The sequence below is a fragment of the Andrographis paniculata genome, unplaced genomic scaffold, assembly GCF_009805555.1.
Source record: "Andrographis paniculata isolate CXL003 unplaced genomic scaffold, ASM980555v1 Contig86END, whole genome shotgun sequence".
NCBI classification, from domain to species: Eukaryota; Viridiplantae; Streptophyta; class Magnoliopsida; order Lamiales; family Acanthaceae; genus Andrographis; species Andrographis paniculata.
Genome location: NW_026137624.1, coordinates 1,042,000 through 1,066,911, shown reverse-complemented (window position 1 = coordinate 1,066,911; position 24,912 = coordinate 1,042,000). Strand labels below are relative to the sequence as shown.

General features: G+C 35.5%; 1 protein-coding gene across 2 annotated transcripts; it reads left to right on the top strand.

The window, feature by feature from the left end:
* The first annotated feature begins 20,980 nt into the window (after nt 1-20,980).
* LOC127242351 (uncharacterized) lies at nt 20,981-23,641 on the top strand. Of its 2 annotated transcripts, none has more exons than XM_051261860.1 (2): nt 20,981-21,125; nt 22,648-23,641. In XM_051261860.1, the coding sequence occupies exons 1-2, from the start codon at nt 21,109-21,111 to the stop codon at nt 23,420-23,422; spliced, it is 792 nt and encodes a 263-aa protein (XP_051117817.1). In that variant the 5' UTR covers nt 20,981-21,108; the 3' UTR covers nt 23,423-23,641. The 2 variants fall into 2 exon arrangements, with proteins under 2 accessions (XP_051117817.1, XP_051117818.1); XM_051261861.1 differs by having other exon boundaries at nt 20,989-21,125; nt 22,737-23,641.
* The last annotated feature ends 1,271 nt before the right edge of the window (nt 23,642-24,912 follow it).

Sequence of the window (24,912 nt, the reverse complement as noted above, 5' to 3'; positions counted from 1 at the left end):
TTTTTTGTATAAAAATAATAATGTGAACATAAAGTAATAATATAGTTGTATTTATTTAGGAGGTAACTTTATTAAATAAAAAATACAAAAATTTGAATAAATAGACTAAAATGAAAAAAATGAGTCCGAGTGAATATGAGAGTATTTGAATTTTTTTTAAGGATAAAAAAAAATCCATATTCATAATTGAATCTATGCTAGCAATTAAAATGTGTGGTATAGTAGTTTTATTTAAAATTGAATAAATTATATATTACATTTTCGCATTTTTAGTAAAAATGTATAGTTTATTACACCAAATGCCTTTATTAAATTAAAGTACATATAAAATATTATTTTCGTCCAAATATGACCTTTTTCTGTAAATGCACACTTATTATACAAATTTTATGCAAATAAAAATAACAACATTTAAAAAAATTATAAAAATAAAATAGTGATCAATTATTTATTTATTTTATTCAAATAAGACTATTTGAGATATTTTAATTTTTTAGACAAAGATGATATAAATTAACACAAAAAAGTTTTGAACAATATATAAAATACGAAATATCCTGTATTTTATATTTTTATATTAAAATACAATGGACATATTATGTAATTTATCCTTTAAATTTCGACTATCAAAAAATTGCTAAAGATTTTTAATTGACTTCCAATTAATTTTAGCATTGGTAATTGATAGATGGTTTTTGAAGATTCTAAAAGTCTCTGGGATAAAAAAATGATATTTATAATATAAAAATAGTGTCATGTATATTCATATAATAACTCCAAAAATCTTGTCATTTTTTTTTTTTAATTGATGAGTATTCAGGTCGAACTTAGGGAATATACAATATCCTATATTCAATTAAAAAAAGTACTATGATTTAGTGCAGTCGAAGGGGTTGAAAAGTAAACTGACAGAATTTAATCTAACTAAAAAACACGATAAAAATATATATAGTGAGGAGGATGGAATGAGATGTTTGTGAGTGACTTGTATGTTCCTAAATAGGTAGATTTTTCTTTGATGAAAAGAACGGATAATGTTGACTAGTAACTCTTCTACCATCTTTCCACAATTTTATCGAGAATCTAGCTTAAACAATTCAAGTATAAACATAGAGATTTTGGATAATAATGATGTGGAGAAGTATGATATTGGATTAGGGAAATTAAATTAAAGTAAAAATAGGAAATAAAAGGAAAATTAAAGAGAGTCAGCTTGCTCATTAGATAAAATTGAAAAACTCGTATTATAAAATAAGACAAAAATATAGGAGAAGAGAGATGGAGAAATTTTTTTGATAACGTGGGAACTCGCAGCCGTTACCCTTCGGGTGCGTTCTGAGTAAACCCCCGGCCGAACCTAATATCCTGCAAACTAGGTTCGACAAGATAAGTCACACTAGGCAAACCATGTATGACAGGTAAATTTGGAGTTTTGTTGTCGGAAAAACCCCAACCTTGGTTCCCAACCGGTGATTATCTCTAACACCCTTCAATAATGCTGCACCGACGGGTCTTTCTTCGTTGAGAGCATAGACAACAGCTCTGGTTTTTTTTGAGGGCTTGGAGCCGTCATGTCGATATGGATCAAGCGTGTCAATGTGAAGGGGAATGCGTGTGGAGAAAGTCACCAACAATGACCTAATAATTAATAAATCCTTCTATATATTTAATGTATATAATAATACCTAAAACCTCTTCCCACCGACGAATTTGAAACCCTAGCACTACGGCGTACACATTCCCAGCATCGGAGCGGGATCAGCCTAAAGTGATAGACGCTAACTAATTCTAGTTTCAGTGAGTAGTTGTTTTGCATTTCTCCCCGCTTCGGTGAGTAGTTCTTCTCTATTTCTTTTCCTTAATCTCTTTCTTCATGTCTCCTTAAATAAAATAGAACAACGAATTCATTTCGGATTGGGCATTTCTCCTTCGATTAGGTATGTTTTTAGTTGTAATTGTGGATGGATTTCACTAGGTATATTTGCACATATAATATTAGTAATATCATTCTACTCGAAAGTTGGTTTCTTTTTGAATTGGCGCTTGGAAGCACAAAAATATTGCCTTTCGCAATTGTATTTGAACATGTTCCTACTTTTTTCATTCAAGTTTGGGGAAAATGGTATTGAAATTGTTTAATCGATAGTGTGCTAAATTACATTCAACGTTGTCGCATGAGCAAAACCACTCACGGATGAAATGAGACATAGATGTGTGTGTGGAAGAGAAACTACTTTAAATAGATCGAGGAGTGCAAAGAATCCGGGTAGCTTGTCCTACCGGGGCCACCCTTGTGACAATTAGCTAGGTTGGGAAGATGTTGACCCCAAACACCCAAATCGTGAGTTTGATAAGAAGAGGGAAATATCTTTTCATTTGGGGGAGCCTAATGCCCCATCACGGCATAGTGGCAGGAGCAATGATCATTGCTATCCATGCAGAGCTGAGAAAAGTCAGACAGAGTCGCACCCGAGGCTTGAATACCTTATGATGGCCAATATCTTATTTTCTATAATAATTCTTATTCGTGTGTTTTTTTTTTAAGTGCAATGTCTACCTCTATGTTTTTAGTTTTGTGGTTATTAAATCATTAGAGTTATGTTAGGTTTATTTGCATTGTATGAAAGGATATTTGCACCTAGTAAGTGACTACGGATGTTGAATCAAAACTTGTTATGAACCTAGTTGATTTTTGAATGTTTAAAATTTTTGGCAATGTCGTTGTTGTTCTGGTTGTTTTGATGTTAACAGTTGCTGGAAGGAGTTCCGATTATTGTGGGTGTGGAGTAAAACCTGTTCAAAACTTCGAAGGCCAGATTCTGTTAATCTAGGCAATTGCTTTCGAATATCTTGAGTAAAATTTCATGTTTTAATTCCATGCCCGGGGTTTAGTAACTTGCTATTTTAATAATTTTGTTTTTGTTGACAGCTGTGCAACAATATTGTATGATGGTTAATTGTGTAGATTTCTGATAAAGGGTGAATGGAAGGGAGTAGTGTTCTTTGCTAAATGACAACTATTGAGGAGGGCGATAATGTGACACGGGGATAGTTCCTTAGCCATGCGTCCTCTTTGCCTCAAATTCTTAGCGTATTTACTGACTTCCATAAAAATTCTTAAATTATTATCATTGACTTAAAAATGATGAATTTATTTGAGAGATTCACAGAGCAGGAATACATGGTGTGTTGCTCGGCCAGATTGAAATATAATGGATTTGAATATGCCAAACAAGAAAGTTTATATTTTCGTAGATAGGTAGAGGTTCACTGATGGTGAGAGCCAATATATCATCTTTGTTGGCAGTGACTTTCTAGTTCATTCAACCTTCAGACAAGTAAATTTGTTTTTCCTAAATGTGAAGCACGTACTGTCGATAAGTTACATCAGGCTTTCATGGCACCGACCAGAGTTGACAAAAAGAGCACTGAAGACTGAATCAGAGTTGTCTTGAGCAGGTGAAAAATGTTTAAAATAACTCGTTATGTGTATGTAATTGCTTGCTTGCAAATGAAATTTAATCAACTTTATTCCCCTATACCATAATTCATGCTTTGATGTGATCCATGCCGTTGGTGCTATTGCTACTTATTGTGTGCACTTGCACTTTTGTAAGAATTTTTTGGTGCTTTCTAGTAAATGATGGATTCTCAAGGGCTTCAAGAGAAATTGGCCGTTTCGGATACAGTTCTCTGAATTCATATATATATAAATACATACACCTATTTAGGTATACAAGTAGTACTTACTACTTCATCTTTACTATTATCGACTCATTGTGTTCGTTAAATTCAAGTCCTTGTCCAGTATTTCTATTACAAACAAATGGATGGAACTAATGTCAGTGCCGAGTGCGGAAAACATCCTACTAGTTCTGTGCTTACACGGTTCATTGAACATATGAGGAACCCCAAGTTGCATCTCATTTTCAGCATGAAAGATATTCAAGGTTTATTGTGTGATGGTAAATTTTCACCTAATTTGACTGGCGAACAATAGCTCCCCTTAATGTTTGCATAGTTACTTTGTGTGGATGTTGGAAGCGGTTTTAATTAAACCATTCATGCACTGTTGAATTCATGGTGACAAGATATACGTACAGTGATTGCGTGCAAATCAAGTTATGAATAATCAATTGATGGGTAGTGTTCATGCATTTTTTATAGTGTCTAACACTGTAGCAAACCATTGTGCGCTGGCTAGATGGGACGATACAACGTATTAATTTCAAATATTAATAGATAAGTTATCATATCATGTTAATTACTATTGCCAAAACCTGTACCACAAATACATAAATATTGAATATTGATGGGTTTTCACATATGTCAATCCTCTACGGATTTACATATACTGAAGTTGAGTTCTATTCCACTAGCATTTTCTTTTTTTTTTGCGAAATTCTACCTGATGGCCAGTGAAGATGACGAATCTGGATACGGAGATAAAGGCCCTTCGTCATGGATAACGGTGCGCCAGAGAGCCGACACAAGACGCCAGAGACGGATGTGGTTGCGGCTGCTCGAGCGTGAACAACTTGAAACGCTGCAAGTGGCATTACCTTCGTTTACGAATATGATCGAAGCTAGTGCTCCAACACGAAAGAGTTACATTTACCGCGATCGCAAAGGTAGGCATGAAGAGTTATGGGCAGACTATTTATCCAATACGCTACGTTTTCCTGCATAATTTCTTCGGCGGAGATTTCACATGCGACAGGAATTGTTCACTCGAATATTGCATAATATGTGTGATTACAATCACTACTTCACATAGAGGCCCGACTATACAAATTTTCTTGGTCATTCACCCTTGCAAAATATGATGGACGTTATACGAGTATGTGGATATGGATGTTGCTTTGATAGTATGGACGAGGTTATAAAGATTGGGGGCAGCACAGTCCGAAGGGAAACCATGAAATTTTGTGAAACGACCATATCTATTAACAAGGAGCAGTATTTACGGGATCCAACGTCTGATGACATAACCCGTCTTATGGCCGAAAATAAAGTGTGGGCACTTGATTGTATGCATTGGCGATGAGATGCATGCCCTATCGTTTGGCGCGGGCAATATAATGGATGTTGCGGCTACCCTACATTGATTTTGGAGGCTATTGTATTTCAGGATCTTTGGATATGGCATGCGTTCTTCGGGATGCCCAACACCGATAATGATGTTACTGTTCTAGACCATTCATCATTGCTTGACAAGTACATGAATGGGAAAACGCCATCAGTACTATACGAGGTGAACGGTTCCTTATATAATCTCCCCTATTACCTGACGGACGGAATTTATCCCAAGCATGACATCTTTATGCAAGCAGTTTGAAATTCAGTTATGGCCAAAGAACGGGCTTTTAGAACCCTTCAAGAGGCCTGTCAGAAGGATTTTGAGAGGGCATTTTGGGTACTCCAATAAAAATGGCAAGTACTTTATGTGCCGCCGAGGCTCGAACAATCGAAAGATCTTTTTCTGGTTATAACGACATGTATCATTCTGCATAACATTGTCATCAAGGATGGACGCAGGAAAAACCTACCAGAGTGGGTGCCAGCTCACGACGAGGATGAAAGTGGCTCATACCATTCACAATATGTTGAGAAAGTTTGCATGTTTTATCGAGTAAGAATGGGCAGATATCGTAACACTGGAACAAATGCAAGATTACAAGAATATCTCATCAACTACCAATAGTTGCTATCGGGAGGTGAAATTATTGTTTAAAATTCTAGTAGACGTTCGGAAAATGGATATGTTATTATCATGTGTGCTTCGGAGTTATTTTTACTACATTGCCGATTATTGAATTTAGATTATTTTATTGAGGTAAATAATGTCATTTTGGGGATGCTCCAATAAATAAATAATAATAATAAAAATAGGAAATAACACGGGCGTGTTATACTGAACACACCCGTATTATGAAGCATTTTCTTGCGCTCTCAACCGCAATGACACGGCCATGCTATGCCCCGTATACAGATACACGGCCGTGTTAAAAGAAACACGCCCATGTTCCAATGCCTAAATAGTCTCAGGGGGTAGCCATGCCCGTGTCTCAAGCTATGGTTCTACATACGCCCTTGTGTTGCCGATACGGCCATGTGTAAGTCACATAATAATGGATGAGGGTTACACACGCCCATGTCTCCAGACCATATAATGTAACACGGGCGTGTGTTGGTAAACACACGCCGTGTTGATTTGTCAAAAGAGTGAATACAAAATATGGTCGTGTATGTAATGCACACGGCCATGTATCAAAAACAAAATATTGCAAGAGGTATACACAAGCCTATGTAAGAGGTCATGTTTTACAACATGACCGTGGGCCATGTTACATGGCTGTGTTCCACGCGGGCTAGGGTGTTTATATAATTCGAACACGGGTGAATAAATTTATACGCCATCTTCCGTGTTCAATACCTTGAGACCTTATCCATTTCACGACGACATTCCTAGGAGTAGGCGCACGCAACAGCGGTGGCAGCAACGGCGGGCGACGACTGTGGTGTTTGGCGATGCGACTGTGCTTTCTTAAGCAGGTAAAAGTTATTTCTTGGTTATTTTTAGATTTTGAAGCTTTTATGTTATGTCTAGTTGATTTGGTACCTTGATCTGTTCAATTTTGCGAATTTTTGGAATATATTTGGAATAGAAGATTATTTGGGTTTTTCTCCATCATAGCACTAAGTATTGTTGGGTTTTTTTGACCAACGTGGATTATAGTACGGAACGTATGGCCATGGTTGATTATTTATTGTACATTAGATAAATGTCCTACAATTGTGTTCTTCTAGCTATGTCGTTGATTAACTTTTGTTTGGTTAGCATGGTTTTTTTTACGAATCGCATATGTTATATTCTTGATATGGTTTGCCACAGCAGGTACATGCATGTTTTTATCGTAAATTACTTATTTTTTGTTTGTTGTCCTTTTATTCATTTTAGGAATGACAACTAAGGCAAAAAAAAATCAAAAAGTAATGGAAAAGCAACGGTTAAAGGCACAATATGAGCATTTGAAGATTAAAATTTTCCTAACAAGTAAGCACATCGATAGTAAGGTGTTGGAGACCTTAGGGATATAGAAGGGGTGGTCAAGAAGTTGATATTGGTTGGGGTATGGCATAATTTTTTTTCAAATCATAGAGCCGAGCTACAAGAGTTTAACGTTAGAGTTTGTGTCTATGCTAATGCACGACTCGATTAACTACCACTACGAGAAACCAAAGAGTTTGATATTTTGACTATGAGGGAACTGGATTTCAATATTGCTTGCTAACTTCGTTGTGACATTTGGTCTTTACGATAAGGATTTTATGGATTCAGAAGAGTTTAGGAGATTGCCAATTTTGATCACGGATGGAGTACATCATTTCTGGTCACAAATTAGCACGAAACAATTTCACATCCCTTGCGGTCGAAGGCATCGGCCCTCTTATATGCACCACGGTAATACATTCACTACATCTTAGCGTATACATTATCGGGTTGTAGAGAGAGCACAAGGGTAGTCTCAATTCATGATCCGTGTTACCTTTGGAGTATACATGCACGCACGAATGTGAATTTAGGATACGTGCTTGCATGGTTTCTTATACATCAAATTGAGGACAAATGATTGGTAGCCATTGCGATTGGGCCCTATGTCACACAATTAGCGAAGGGCCTTGGAGTATTTAATCAAGAGACGAAAGACCCTTGTTGTCTTATGATGCCATGTCGTTTCCGAACCCTACAATATATGAGTATTATTGCGAAAGTTATGATACAAGAAGAATGGGAGCGATATGTGTTGGTGGGTAGGGCGGCTGAGGAAGTGGATTGGGATGATCTTGCTGCTGACGACGAGGTTGAGAGGAAGGTTATGCTCTCTTAGGCATGTGGCCGGCTTGAGCATAGGGTACCCATTGAGGAATCTTCCGTCGATCATCTACGTATGAATATATATCGCCACTTTGATGATATGCAACAAAAGATCAAAACTTCGTTCGTAGGCCTCTACCAATATTTTTTTACTTATCCTTCGGCCCAACCTTCACATGCCACTGCCCCGACAAATGACACTATGACGGAATGAGTCGGTGATGGGATTCGAACCACGGATGCTACAATGGATGCTAGAAAAAATGCCCCTGATTGAATAGACGTTAATTAGTTCCCATTTGTTCCGTTTTATGTCTATTCCATGGACAATTATCCTTTTACTTTAGTGTAATATATTAGTAGTTTATTATCTCAATCTAATGGACTTTCTAAACTAGAAACATGAAGTAGTCAATAACCCTTAATGTAATGATGCAATGCTTTTGCAAGTTTGGGTATGCTTTAAAAACTTAAACAAGAATTCTGACGTTTTATCCATATAGGTAGTAAATCATCGCCCCAAACGAAAACAACACACCTAAAACATGTAATGTAGAAGGTAACAACATGAAACCAATCCGACATTAGCAACACCTTAATGTTCTCACATGATAAAAGAACATTCAAACATATGAGTAGCCCCTACATCGTACTGCACCAACAAACCAACATCCAAGCCCGCACAAAGATTCCCGCACCATCTATGGATAAGACCCATCTAATAACCATCGAAGCGAAGAAGCCCAAGTCAAACATAAAAACAAACAACAATACAAAACACAATAACTCTTCATAGACGTTTAATAATGACACTGTCCAATGTAGAAAAATGTCACACAACTCAACCCAAACCATTGCAAATCCAGTAGAAGCTACTTCCATCAAGAGTTTCTATCCGGTTATGCTTTTTACATCCACTTGGGGATACGCTTGACTCACCTATGTCTTGGGTTTGACCCTTCTGCTTCTTGATGGCCGTAATGGCCGCTTTTACGTACGCAAAACAGAAATTGGGATACCCTAATAGGTATTGTAACATTGATATATAAGGTGAGTAGAAAATTAATACACAAAACACATACCATTGTGTGCAACCGTGTAGTATTCTAGTTGCTCCCTTCTAATGGTGTATTGTTTTCTTGATGCTTCAATTACGAGATTTGTTGGATCCAATTCATCAAACTTACGAAAGACGGGCAATCATGTCCTCACCTATATTTGCTATCTCTCTAGTCAATAACACAATTTCTCTGGCCATCTTTTGCCGAATGCTACGATACATTTATCAATTAGTCTAAGTAAAAGTGTTGATTGTGGACGTATGTTCAGCATGTCAAATGAAGAGACATAAGGCCATTCTTTTTGTCCATTCTTTTTATACGATACATTTATCAATTAGAAGGACTTATTGCCTTTTTTGTCTATTCTTTTGCTAGGAAAAAAAGAGATCTCGGTTTCGAGGCGGCATCCCAGGAAAAGGGGTAGGTCAGATGAGGTAGTGCGTCCGGGTATGGCAAAGGGTAATTAGTATTTGGATAAAGGCTAGAAGAATTTGGTAGCATATTGCACCAAAATTCATAGACATAAAAGCGAGAGTGTTACGGCTGTCGGAAGTAATTTGCTGGTGTTACGTACGAATTTTATAATTAGGTTAAAGGCCCAAGATATAGGAAAATTTGGGCCTGTAATCGAGTACGTTTGGCGGTTAAGAGATTTTCGGGGTGATTGGTTAGACCGGCTGTCCTTCCGAGCGGATAAGCGGGTCGGAAGGTCCGCGGTCGGATAAGCAGATCGGAAGGTCCGCGGTCGGATAGGCAAGTCGGAAGGTCCGCGGTCGGATAAGCAAGTTGGTTGTTGGTCCGCAGTCGGATAAGCAAGTCGGAAGGTTCGCGGTCGAACAGGCAGGTCGGTTGGTCCACAGTCGGATAAGCAGGTCAGAAGGTCCGCGGTTGGACAGGTAGGTCGGTTGGTCCGAAGTCGAATAAGCAAGTCAAAAGGTCCGCAGTCGGACAGGCACGTCGGTTGGTCCGCAGTCGGATAAGCAGGTCGGAAGATCCGCGGTCGGACAGGTAGGTCGGTTGGTCCGCAGTCGGATAAGCAAGTCGGAAGGTCCGCGGTCGGACAGGCAGGTCGGTTGGTCCGCTGTCGGATAAGCAAGTCGGAAGGTCCGCGGTCTGACAGGTAGGTCGGTTTGTCCGCCGTTGGATAAGCAGGTCGGAAGGTCCGCGGTCAGACAGGTAGGTCGGTTGGTCCGCAGTCGGACATGCAAGTCGGTTGGTCCGCAGTTGGATGAGCAAGTCGGCTGCTGTGAAGGTCAGCTGCTGCGGAGATCGAGTAAGAGAACAGTAGTTTGGTCGGATGGTCCGCAGTTGGATGAGCAAGTCAGCTGTTGTGGAGGTCGGCTGCTGCGGAGATCGAGTGAGAGAACAGTAGCTTGGTCGGTTGGGTTACGCGGCTGGTAAGACGGTTTAAAACACGTGTCAACAAAAGAGGAATTAGTAGACGGTTGAGAGTAGGTGTTGTAACTGTTCGGGCGATGGTCCCAGGTATCGTTTCTGAGAAATATTTAAGGATTAGGGTCAGCAACTGGCAGGGTATCTTCAATAATCTTCAAACGACAGCAAAGTCAGTGATTCGGGGATCATCCTTTAATTTTCAGTCTGTAGCATTTATTTTCAGTTTACTTATGTACCGTACAGTGTTTAGAGATTCCTAATCTCAGGCACTAATTATATCAAATTCGGAGATAATTTCTTATTTTCGGATTTTAATTTTTTTTTTGTTGAAAAATTTGCATAAACAGATTGGCGACCGCAGTGGGAGAAAGTCAAGATTGCTGATCCTATATCAACAGAGAATTTCATACGACTGAGGTCCGGACGAATCATCAAAAAGATCAACAATATGGCAGGCTCACAACCTTAATCATCTTCAGCACCGGTGGGAGAAAATATTTCACCACCTGTCATGCCAAATCTAAGGGAGGCTCCCCAACCACCCGCCGATTGGGTGTCTTACATTCAACAATTGAATAATCAGCAAACTTTGGCTATGTAGAATATGTTGCGCGAACAACAGAACATCATGTTGCGCGAGCAACAAAATCTCATGCAGAACATGTTAGATCAAGCTTTATCAAGGGTTAATCTTCAACCCATTCAGACGCCACCAGGAATACCACCATCAAGAATGCAAGAAAATTTCGCAGGGCCATCATACGTTGACAATACATCGCCAAGAGCCACAACGTTCAACTGAACAGATAGAGGAAAGACTTCTCTAACTTTCCCTAATAATGTTCCTTTGGGATCAAGAGTTGAAAATGTGCAGCCGAACACTGTAAAGGAAGAGAGGCAAGGAGCACATGTGCAGGATCCCATCCTTATCCCTGATCATCAACACCCTCGTTTGGATCCTGAAGAGATTGCGCAAGTGTTGAGGGTTCATTTCGGGTTGAATCCTCAGATGGCCAACCGTCCTCAAAGACCTTTTCCTGAAAGGATCATTAACGACTATCAACTTCTAAGGAATTATCGACCACCTGATTTTCATGCTTTTTCAGGGGAAGACGGATCCTCCACCGTAGAGCATGTGGGTCATTTCACAGCACTGTTGGGAGAAGTTGGAAATAATCCCTTTTATAAACTGCAACTATTTGGATTGTCTCTTACTAGAAAAGTTTTTTCATGGTTTGTAAACCTGCCACCTGGGAAAATACAAACTTGGGAAGGTTTGGAAATGGCGTTCCATGCTAGATTCTTCAATCCTTTACCAACTGTTTCTCTTACCGATTTGTTGGAATTGAAACAATATCCAGAAGAGTCAGCCTCACAGTTTATTGAAAGGGTGCGATTGATGAAAGGACATTGTCCTACTATAATCAATGAAAAAGAAATGACCAATTTAGTGGTCAGAAATATGCATGGCCGCCTAAGAGAGGCATTCACTGCTCATGATGTAGAAGATTTGGCAAGTCTCGCTGCCAAGGCTAAACGTTTAGAGTCTCTTCTCTGAGAAAAGGATCAGAATTTTAGGCGTAATAAAGTTCAACATATGGCAAGTATGGAAACAGAAGCATACGACTTTGATTTTGATCAGACAGAAGAAATGGCAGCCGAAATCATTTCAAGAAAGCCTTATGTGCGCTCCAAATTAAAGCCAGTTCCAGGAACTAAAGGAAGAAAGCAACCCACATTTGACAATTCAAAGGCTGATGAAATTTTTGATATTTTGCTAACTGATGGCCAGATTCGAATTCCAAAAGTGCAAAGGTTGGCTACTAAGGAAGAAATCAAAGGAAGACCATATTGTAAGTGGCATAACTCATTCACGCACAATACAAGTCAATGCACTCATTTTCAAAATGAGATCCAAAAGTCCATTAAGGCAGGTCGGCTCAAATATATCACTTTGGGTATAGAGCAACAACCTTTTCCAAAAGTAACCACAACAATGGTTAATATACAAGCAAGTCCTAGATCGGGAAAAGGAAACCCATCAAGCAGTGGCCGACCAGAAGAAAAACTCAAGGTTTATGAAAAACCAGTGGCCAAAAAATGGGATAATCAAGATGGTTCTTTTAATGTGGAATTAAAGGAAAAAGTATTGGTCCGGGACCACCCGACTAGAAGGACTGGGTTGGTCGGGAGCAAGTGGGCTCGAAATAAAAAACCTTTACCAGTTGATGTGGATCCTCGTTTTCCGGGTATGAATTGTACTCAAATTTGTAATGCTAAACGCAGGTATGCTGCGAGGTACAGAAATAGGGTCTCCTCATCAAAGCAGCCGAATGATATGCGAGGTGCTGTTGATTATCCGGAGGGAGGTCGGTCCATAAAGGTCGTCTCATTAAGGCAGCCGAATGATGCGTTAGGTGCTGCTGATTATCCAGAAAGAGGTCGGTCCATAATGGTCTCCTCATCAAGGCATCCGAATGATGTGCGAGGCGCTGCAGATTGCCTTGAAGGAGGTCGGTCCATAAAGGTCTCCTCATCAAGGTAGCCGAAGTATGTGCAAGGCGTTTTTGAGTACTCTGAAAGAGGTCGGTCTATACAAAATAGGGGTAAAGGAGCATCAGATGAGAGAATTGAAGGTTTCAGATGTCAGTATTGTGAATGGATTAACATCAATCTATCTTTTGAGGAATTTCGTTTAGAATCTCTGACAGCTCAACCTGAAAGTGAGACCAGAGAAGAAATTCTCCGGATGTGGGTTCCTGGCCGTTCCCGACCATTGGGTCTTCGCTCACAATGGGAAGATGGACAATCATAGCCACATCCATCAGTGTTGGACCCATGGGACCAGCAAACAAGAGAAAGACGCCAACTTCTTGATTCCAAAAAGCGGCCGTAGCTAGAAAAACTTTGTCATGGAGATGAAGTGCTTTGGTGGAAATGAGAATGGCCTTGCGATTCCCTGACGTTTCCATTGCTCCTGAAAGTGGGATAGTAGTCTGGAGTGCCAAGTGTGAAAGCTATCTTTAGGGTCATTAAGGTGAGTTTTGATGGTGTCTAAAAGGCGAGAGGGGTTGAAAATAGCATTCATAATGGCAAGGGGGGTTCCTTGTTCAAGGATATCTCTCATTCGGGACGCATCTTCATTGGTTGTGCAGTAAGGACGAATGGTGGAGGTTAACACTCTGGACGAAACAAAAGGGGATTCCAAATCGGAGCCATCAAAAGGAATAGCATAAATGTATTGGTTGGCCTAAGGATAAAAGCGCAAGTTAAAGAAAAAATGAATTGTGATGGGGAAGATGAAGATTTGGGTTCAGCAAATGATGATGAAGAAGTGAGTCATTGTAAGGGAAATTTTTGTAAAACCATGTGATTGGACTCGGAATGGCGTAATGACTACATTGTTGCTTCGAGTTTCAGACTTCCAAACATCCCATCTTACGATGACCAAGGTATGATGTTTGGATGTCAGGCGGGGAGGGAGCAAGTTGTTGAGTACAAAAATTTAAAATTAAGGTTTTGGCCCAAGAGAAGAAAGAGTGTGGGCTCAGTGTTGGGCTATGAGCGAATTTCAGTCGGGCCAACTGTCGGAACGCAACAGATTATCAAGATTGTTTGGTCGGTTCATCAGATGAAAAGGTCCAATCGACTTAAAAAATTGGGTCAAGTGGTTATGAGGGAACCAACTGGAAACACAGGATTGGACGTTTGTGGTTGTCATACACCAAATGTCGGCGGGAGGTTTCTTGAAGACGACCAACGATTGGTTGAACAGGATAACTGATGTTTGTGTGGACATAGTAACCGATGACGGTTGGTACACAATCTTGGGTAATCGATTTAGAGACGATTTCAGACAGTTTAAGTGGGGCTTTATTTAACAAACTGAGTGAGGATAAAAGGGGATCTTCAATCATTTCACGAAAAATCTTATTGGAGATCACTCATTTTAAATTTCTCAGTTTAACATATTTTCTAGTTCTTTGTGTAATTTGTTTTAGGGATCTGTAATTTCTTACACTATTTTATTTCAAGTTCGGAATATATCTTCAAATTTTACTTTTTATTATTGAAAATCCACATCAACAATTATATTAATACGTAGTATAAATTAAGAGAAAATGACAAAAATATCTTTATTAGTCCCCTATAATACATATACAACGACAATTATAGAGTAAATTATCAAAATATAATGATATTTTTAATTTTAAATACAATGACCCAAAAATAAGTATGTTTCTGTGGAACGGAAGTAATATTTTAATTTCAAGATATTAATTTATATAAAGTGGGATAATATTATATATTTTTTATTATTGTTTTAATATATTAAAACTATTCGAATTTGTGAGATTAGTGATATTTGAAATTTGCAATAATTGTAATAAATTTGGATATATGCAATCGTCAAAAGAATATTTGTTTCCGACAATTTGATTAAAGAGCTTTGAATGTGAGACTATAGAGAAATGAAAATGTTAAATTGAATAAAAAGAATAATTGATTAAAAAATATGTAGATAAACACGATATTTTAAAATGAATTTAAGCTATAATTGTACAGATAAATTATTAATAATTTTAAATTTTAAAATTTGAATAATAAGAAGAAAATAGGTTAACTTTTTTTTTTTTTTCTTTTTACTTTATAATGTTCCATTCTCTAAATTTAGGTAAGTTTTTTTGTATAGAGAAACAAACAAGTAGTATTTTATCCGTTCCAAACACCCTATAATATTTTTTTTTGATATGTCCTAGCTCTTAAACACCTATAATTTTTAAAATAGAAAATAATTAATTATATTTAATTTTTACATCATATTTTATCCCTATCATATCACCCAAATAGAACATAAAATATGCATTGCTCTATCATTGCATCATTTAATTTCAAAATTATTCTATTTAACATTATCCGCATAAAATCCCGTACCGAAATAAAATATTACACATTGTTTGAGATGTTGGAAGTAATATCTTCGTATCAAAGTAAGTAGGTAAAATATAAATTAAGATTATTATAATAAACTTATTAATGAATTCATACAAGATAATAGGGTAATGATAAACTATAGGATATGTTTCCCCAAGCAGGTGTGGGGAATTTTTACTGTGCACAGTAAAAATCCCTCGAACCACCCTTGTCCCCTCTTGGCCGGCATTGCTGCAACGCCCGTAGCTTTTTACTACTTTTTTAAAAAAAAATTAAACTATAATGCGTGTTTTTTTTGGTTAAGTTTGAAAAATTTTAGTTTATGTTTGGTATTAAAATAATATTTGATGAGATATTTTATGAAAGAAAAAAAATTATTTTTTCGGAAAACACATAGTCCAAATAGTAAAACTTGGGGAAAATTGGGGTAAAGAAATATCTATTATAATTATAAGGGAAAAAAATATATACAATATATATCATTTTGTAGAGAATAAAATTTTCTATAATACAAATAAATAAAAATTGAAATATATATATGTTGAGTATAATATAAATTTATAATAAAATCATACAATATAAATTTTATCAATTAATTTAATACACATTCATATTATTTTATTTATTATCAATCAAATCAATACACATCAAACCTCCCCAAACCCCAACCAAACCCAAACACAAAAGAAATAACAAAATCTAAACACTTCCCAAAATTCAAATAAAAATCAAACTCAAACTCAACTTTCCCTAAATTCCTCTGAAAAAACACACCCATGATTATAAATTACTCAAAATTTATTAAAGTAAGATAAAATATACGAAGAAGTACCGATTCTAATTTATTCAAACTATTACTCCATCACTCATGGCTATCAGGTCCGGCTTAATATAGACACGATAATTTATGAGAAATATAAAATTAATAAATAATTAAAAATATATTAATAAAAATAATTATTATATAATACTTCCTTCGTTCCACGACAGATGACCTATTTTCCCTTTTTGTCCGTCCAATTAAAAATGATATTTTTCTATTTTTTGTAAATTTATTCATTTTAAACATATTTAACAAATATAAATCAATTTAATTAAATCTCTAACCTCTTGCACATAGGACTCATTCAAAACTCATTTATTTTTATCTCTTTCATCAATAAATAAATATTTTTATCTATATTTAAAACTTCTTAGTTTTAATAAAATTAGTTTCAAGTTAATTATAAATTAATTAATTATTATTTTTTATTTATTTGTATTATATAAAATTTTATTCTCTAGAAAATGATATTCATATTGTATATATTTTATTGATATATAATGCTAAAAATATTTAAAATACCAACAACACTATCCATATAAAAAATAATAAAATAATATTATAACTTATTATTAATAACTTACTAATCTACACTACCTAAAATACTGTGTCCTTAATAAATGGATCATCTTAACCGGAACGGAGGGAGTATAATAATTATAAATTAAAATTAATAAATTAGTTTTATTAAACTTTAAAAAATATATAAATTAGACAATTTAAAATAAAATTAAAATATATAATTATTTTTTTTAAAAAAAACAATAATATAAAATGTGAAATGAACCGAAACAACAATATAAACGCTTTACGTTGAACAGATTGAGTAATATATGAAAAATTCCTAAATCTATTGTAACTTAATAACAGTAATATGTATTTTAATCCTTTAACAACTATACTGATTAGTTTTTAATATATATTTATTAAAATATATTCCATCCGTTCTAAACAAGGTGCAATATTTGCTTTTGGCACGAGTTTTTAGGTAGGTAATATTAAGTATGATAATTTAGAAATTAGATGATGTGATGGACAGAGAAATACATATTTTATTTATTTGGATGATGTGAGAGGATAAAGTGTGGGATAAATATTATATATAATTAATTATTTTCTATTTTGAAAATATTGCATGATATTTGAGACATACCAAAAATGAAATGTTGTAGGGTATTTAGGACGGGTTGGGATCATCGGTCTAAATTTATCCAGTTTAACCGGTTCACCCAATCAAAATTAAACGCGTGTATTTATTTGTTTATATTTTTTTTATTTTTTTAAAAATCAAAATCTAATTAATTTACCAAATATTTGCATAATAGTCCCTATCATTTTCCTCACAATTCTTTTATTCATTATTATGTGTTCTGCAAATCAATTTTACCATTAGACCCCAATCCTTCTCTATTCTGCGTTCTCCAAATCGACTTCACCTTCCGACCCAGTCCTTCCGCCTCCAAGAAAACTGGGTAAATTTGGACCGATAATCCCAAGCCGTGTTTACTCGAACGCGACTTGTGTTGTCTTTGACTCTTGTGTAGTGTTACGTGTCTTGGGGCCCTAAACCTGAGATTGAATTGTTGCTTTCATGTTCACATCGCCGATCGATCACCGGCATCTTGCTTGCATTCCATGGACGCAGCGCCGGTAGGGTTTTCTGCGCTTCCGTCTGGGGAGCCGGATGATATTCAGAATTTCGAGGCGTCCGTGGCGGCGGTCGAGAGATTAATCAAATACCAATTTCGTGACATGAGGCGTCTCGAAGATGCCTTGATGCATCCCTCCTATACAAACTCTTCGTCCTATCAGCGACTCGAATTTGTAGGTGATGCCGCTTTAGGTTTTTCTATATCCAATCTTGTTTTCCTGCAGTACCTCGACGCCGACCCCGGCAAACTCTCGTTGGTGCGAGCAACCAACATTAGCACCCAGAAGCTCGCCCACGTCGCCGTCCGCCACCAGTTTTATAAGTATGTTCGCCATAATGCTGTTGTTCTTGACGAAAAGGTAATTTTCTTTTCTTTCTCTGTTTTTTGTGAAGAAATTTAACGCTGCTCTTTTGCAACTGGAATTTAATTTTTCAAAGTTTAGATATATATATATGATTTCTTCCTATCTACAAATGCAATATGTATGTGCGTCATCTTCCTCTCTTTCTTTTTGTGGTTGTTTATACACAATTGTAATTTTAGTACATAGTGCTGGCGAATGCGTCAAATAACCACTAAAATGAGGGAATAGCCTCGTCGTATAAAAGTGTTGCGCAAAAAATCACTGTTTGTTTGTGGTGATTAACACCAACAAACAAGGCCAACAGACGATTTTTCTTAATCTTTCTATACGTAGTGTCGAAAGAAACTACATCTCCAAAATCAATATAATCTGCTCGCATTCTCCCGTCAGCCCAAAACATGTTTGTAATCATACCATCTTCATCCACTTGAATAGAATACGAGAAATTTGAGTCTCTACTTTGCATTCCTTGCAAATATTCTAACACCCCTCCAGTATCTCCCATCTCCATGTACTTTGTCCTCTTCGATCGCAAGTAATTTTTAATGTCTTGCCTTGTAAATCCCAAGTTATCCCGACTACCGGCTTCCTTAACCATTAAATCATGTGATAGTTTTGGAGCAAGTCCCACATGTTCGGCTATTTCAATTTGCGCAGCATGGACCTCGTCTATCCTCCTATGCGACGGGAAAAAATGAGTCTTCTGAGGACTAGTGAGCTGATGAGTGTGTTGAGAAATAAACTCAAACACTTCGTATTTCTCATTATCTTTCAATCCAATTCTCATCATTTCCTTACACCCGAATCTTGTTATTGCCCGAGGAGCTCTTATATTATTATTTCTTTTATCTTCCCCTTTGTACCTTCGGCATTGCAAAAAAACATTCTAAATTTTATCCTTCCTGTTCGATCTCTATGCATTTTATGTCTTTTTATGCCAAAACCTGTTTTCCTGGCATATGCCAAGTAAAACTGATAAGCGTCTTCTTCATTGTCAAATTCCTTTCCAATTTGAGGTTTTTCTTCGATAGAAATATGATGATTATATGGTTGATCATCATTTTCCATATTCGTAAAGTCTAATCTACGTAAAGAAGAAGATTTATTCATGTCTGACTTGTCAATCTCCATTATCTGTAATTTAAAAATTCAAAACAAACATCATTTAAAAATTCAGCCAACATCATTTAAAAAGACTAATAATTTATCACAACAAAAAACTAAAAAATCAACTTATCCACTTTTGCACAAAATGCCAATGTAAATTAATAATAATCCATAGAGTAGATGGGTGAACAAATTCGACTGAAATAATACTACTATAGAAATTTAGACAAAAGTAAAGTCTTAATTTCAAAATTATATAGACTTTATTAAAAATCAAATACAAGACATACATTTCAAATCCTCTGCGGACATTCATGAACACTTGCTAAAATATTTCACAATTTTTAAAAATTATTATTGATTATTTTTCTATCCCATGTTGTGATGTGTTAAGGTGTATAAATACAGTATAATAAAAATAAAAAGATAAAAAAAGCCCTAGAGTGGGAAGAAAAAACGAGAAAAGTGGAAAAGAAAAACAAAATATAAAAAAAAAATTACCTGTTGTAGTTCTCTTGGCGGTGGAAGGACTGGGTCAAAAGGTGAGTCGATTTGGAGAACGCAGAATAGAGAAAGATTGGGGTCTGAAGGTAAAATCGATTTGCAGAACATAGAAAAATGAATGGAAGAATTTGGAGGGAAATGATAAGGACTATTGTGCAAATATTTGGTAAATTAATTAAAATTTGATTTTTAACAAAATAAAAAATATAAACAAATAAATATACATGCGTTTAATTTTGATTGGGTGAACCGGTTAAACTGGGTAAATTTAGACCGATCATCCGAACCCGTTTGGGACGGATGGAGTATAATATAAAACTATTAAATAAAAATAATATTCTATTTGTGTTCAAACTAAATATTCCCTCTATGTCGACCAATAAAAATTTATATATCTTTTAATAAATAAATATTTTATTTATATTTAGATTTTTAATTTTTTATAAAATCAATCTAAATTAAGTTTAAATAATTAAATAAATAAATATTCTATAAAAATTTATTATTTACAAAATAATATTTATATTTCATATATTTTATTAAAATATAATATTAAGAGTATTTAAAAATATATTTTTGAATATATTTAATAATATATATTAATTCATATTTTAAAAATACTAATAATAATTCTCGTATAAAATAATATAATAATAAATAATACCTCATTCGTTCCAAAATTAAATATCTATTTGTTTTTTGCACGTAATTTTAGAAATATTAGTATTATATTATGATATAATAGGAATAAAGTAGAAATGACTAAAATAACTTTATTAGTATTTGTGTAATATATTGTAAGTGGTAAGGGTATTTGTAATGTTAGGTAGGTAGTACCGTTACTGAAAAAAAAAATTAATACTTTGTTATGGACGAACTAAACTAGAAAAATGAATATTTTGTTATATAACGAAGGAAGTATAATAATTTATTATTAATAACTTACTAATATATAATATTAAAAAAATATTTATTTGTACGTAATATTAATGTGATTTTTGAAAATAACGAGAATATTTTTATTAACAACGTAATATAAATATATTATATTTATATAATAAATTATGAGAAAAAATATTTCTAATATTAAATTGATAATACAATTACTAAAAATGCACATAAATAAATTGCTATTATTACGGAAAAGGTCTGAACGATCAAACGTCGTCGTCCGGTAAGCCTAAGTTTTAAATAAATGTATAAAATTTATTTATTTTTTATTTTTTATTTTTTATCGGAATATAAAATTTCTTATTTTTATTTGACGGCATCAGTGTTTTCTACAGTTTTAATTAGGGTTCCGATTTCATCGTCTCTGCTGCTCGGCGAAGGGCCATTCCATTGCCGCGCCTTCAAATTTCAACTTTGGAGACCGTTCGGCTGCAGCCATGTATGGGAACAGAGGGTATGTCCAACAGACCCCGTTTTATCTGTTTATCTATTTATTTCGTCTCTAATATATCCTTTTATCCGTTTTGTGTTTATTTGTTGGGAATTGTCTGATTGATGATCAGAGATTTTGATCTGAGACGTAACGTTGTTGGTCGTGCTTATTTTCTTGTGCTTATTAATTTTCATGTTGGTTTTCCTTTTTTTCTTTTCGGAGTTTTATTTGTAGTGGCACGAGTTTTGGTAAATATGTTGATGTTTCCGAAGAGGTTTTTGAATTTTGTGGGTGTCGGATCTTGATGAAGCCATTCCCTTTTTCCTATCTAAAACGATTGGGGTTCAGAGGTTCGAATTGATGAATTATCGAATAAATGAAAAATAAAAAAAATGCAGTAGTAAAACTGCTGCAGCTTTGAAAATCTGTGTTTTCATTGATACTTATTATAAGGAGCAACGACACAACTCCAAGAATGTGGAATTTGCGATTCCCTCTTTCAAGTGGAACTAAATATTTCTTGAAAGTTTGTGGAGAGGATGTTTTTATTTAGGTTTTGTGTATTGTTCTGTGAATGTGGTAATTATGAGGGATTATATTAAATCTAATGATGACTGAAATGTTTGGAACAAATTCGTAACAAAAGGTGTACACGTTTTGTCTGGTTGCATTGTTAGGATGTTCTTTTTTCTTTATAATCATTAGCCAGGTAGAATGTTAGGTTCGACATGAAGTTCCTTGAAAATTCGACTGTTAGAAAGCTATGCCACGTGTGTCAATTTGAATGTGCTGAACTTGGAACGTATATGATCTAATTAACGAACCCTCCCTGCTTCCTTGACAGTCTAGTTAATGCGAATATATCCACAGGCTCAACATACCTAAAATAAGTAACTAAGTTAAAAAGAAATATATTAGGGATTAGAGTTTCACAATATCCGATCTTTTTGACCTTATTTCTGAAGCGATATTGTCATTGTGCTATGATACTATCATGCATACTAGGAACATCGAAGATAATAAAAACTTAAGTGCCTGTTGTTTTGGGTTTTCCCTTTAAGATTCATTGGTATCTTGGATACTATGTAGGCCTGTGTGAAATTCTTACATATCCCTCGGGTTTTAAGCATCTTCATCTGGAAAAATGTCAATGAATTGCATTTTTGTTTCCCTGATTTAAGTTTCAATAGCCTAACATAGTGTGCTAATTCGATTAATATAAAGCGACTATTTGTGTTTTGTTTTGTTTTGTCTTTGGAGGTTGTTCATTGCCTTAAACTGAGTTGGTTTTTAAAAATCAATTGGATTGCTATGGAATCTTGATATTATAGAATATGTTCCTTTTGCCTGTGTCGTGTTTTTATTTATTTTCTAGTAGTATTATTATTTATGTATATCCACAATTGGATTCTTGAAATATGAGTAGACGTGCTTCAGATACAGTTAGAAAACTAGTGTAGGAGAAAAACATGGGTTGGGATTGGCTATATTAACAAGGTTGATCGGGGGGGTATTTTCCTTCCTTGGGTGTGACTAATTGAAGGTCATTGTTTGGGAGCGGGGGGGTTTCGGATGGGTACGAGATCGGCTCAAAGAGACCAAGATTGATGGAATCAAATCCCTACTTCGCAGTGAACAGCAGTTCAGGAGGTTATGGCTATGGCAGGAGGTATCAGCCTTCTGCCTTTCCGGTGGTTCGTTTGAGAGGTCTTCCCTTCAACTGCACAGATGTTGATATCCTGAAGTTCTTTGCCGGGCTGGATATTGTGGATGTCTTCTTGGTGAACAAGGATGGAAGATTCTCGGGAGAAGCTTTTGTGGTCTTTTCTGGGCACATGCAAGCTGACCTCGCTCTTCAGAGGGATCGGCAAAACATGGGAAGGCGGTATGTCGAAGTGTTTAGGTGCAAAAAGCAGGACTACTACAACGCTATAGCTGCTGAGGTGACTGAAGGTGCTTATCCTGGGATCGATAATCATGGTCCCTCGCCTCCTCCTCCACCTCGACGCAAGCGATCTCCAGATAAAGATAAAATGGAGTACACAGAGATGTTGAAGATGCGTGGGCTCCCTTACTCTGTTACGAAATCAGAAATCAAGAGGTTTTTTGAGGACTTTGATGTTGCAGAGGAGAAGATCCAGATTGCATACAGGGCTGATGGGAAAGCTACAGGAGAGGCGTATGTAGAGTTTTCTTCGGCTGAGGTAGCTAGGAAGGCCATGTATAAAGACAAGATGCTGATTGGATCCAGGTATGTCGAACTCTTTCCTTCTACTTCATATGAAGCTAGACAAGCTGCTTCAAAGAGTCGGCACTAGATAGATAGATAAATAGATAGATGATGATAAAAGACATCGATTAGCCCTATGAAATGAAATGAAATGAAATGCTCCTGTCATGTGTGAGATGTTATTAGAGAAACAATTTCGATCCTGGCGGAGATTTTAGGACAATGGGATATTTGAAAATGATGAACGCAGTAACGTTTGTTACCTTGCCTGCCTGCCACTGTGCTTAGTTTCTTGTTACACTTGTTCTGATTATATGTCACCTATTGATCAATGTAAAATTAGTAGAATAGCTTGCCTGCCTGCCTACCTGCCCTTGTGCTTAGTTTTGGGTTTTGATTTGATTAGTAAAATTTTGAATTTGAATAGGCGATATAAACAGGAAGGATTTGATGCCGATTGAAATGTTATGACCCAATTAGAATTTTAAATCCAACGGTTGCGTTTGTTTCACTTTCTCTTTCGCCTTCTTCTACTTGTCCCTGTTTTATCCATCTGCTGTCTCTGGCTCACCCGTTGCTGTTCGCCGGCTAGTTTCAGGCAGGCAGTCGGAGTCTGTAAGGTTTATTTGTATGTTTATTTCTATTTTCCTACTTTATTTTGTTGACAAGTTAATGGTGTCTTTTTAGATATTAATAATCATGTTTTAAAACTGACATATTAATGTTTGATACATTTTTCCATACTAATTGAGCTTATCTATTTTATGATTTTTGTTTGTCTCATGCATTTTCTATTACAATAAAAAATAATTATACTACTAATATCAAAATATTTTTTTAATTTTGATATAAATTATAAATATATCATTATATCATATATATATATATATAATACAAAGGATGCCCCATAAGCGATAGCAGATAGTGAGGGGAAGATTTGTGACTGTGAGTCATGTGTGCATACTCTCGACGCCTCTAGGTCTAGCATACCAAACATGGTCTGTCTAATGTGATTTGTCCTGCTAGGTTTAGTTTACAGGTTATTTGGTTCGGTCGGAAGTTTAATTAACGGTTATTATGAATATCTTTGTCCAACAAGGAGAGAGTATTTGATATTTTGGTACGTAGACATTTTATTTTAAATTTAATAAAGGATTAGGAATGTAAGATTATCATTTATATTGTATAATAATTGCTAAAAATTTATAATAAATATATTGTCAAATTGTCCAATCATGAGCCTTGTGTAGCTTAGATGATAGGTGGCGCTGGCGCTGCAAAATTTCGATGTAACAACCTTGTTGATTACCGGATCAATAAATGAAAACATAACAATGGGCAACATATAAAAATAGAACTACCCAGTGTGATTGTTTAGTTTGGATTTTGGATTTTGACTTTTGAGATTTGAATGATAAAAGATTTGAATTGAAATAGTTGTGTAATGTGACATAAATAAAGCCGTTAAGATGAGTTGAGTATGTGGGGTTTTACTAAGTTGTAATTTTTTAAGCCCGTTAAAATGCTGGTCTAAATGGGCCATTAGCCTGCAATGGATAAATATAATAATTAGTACTC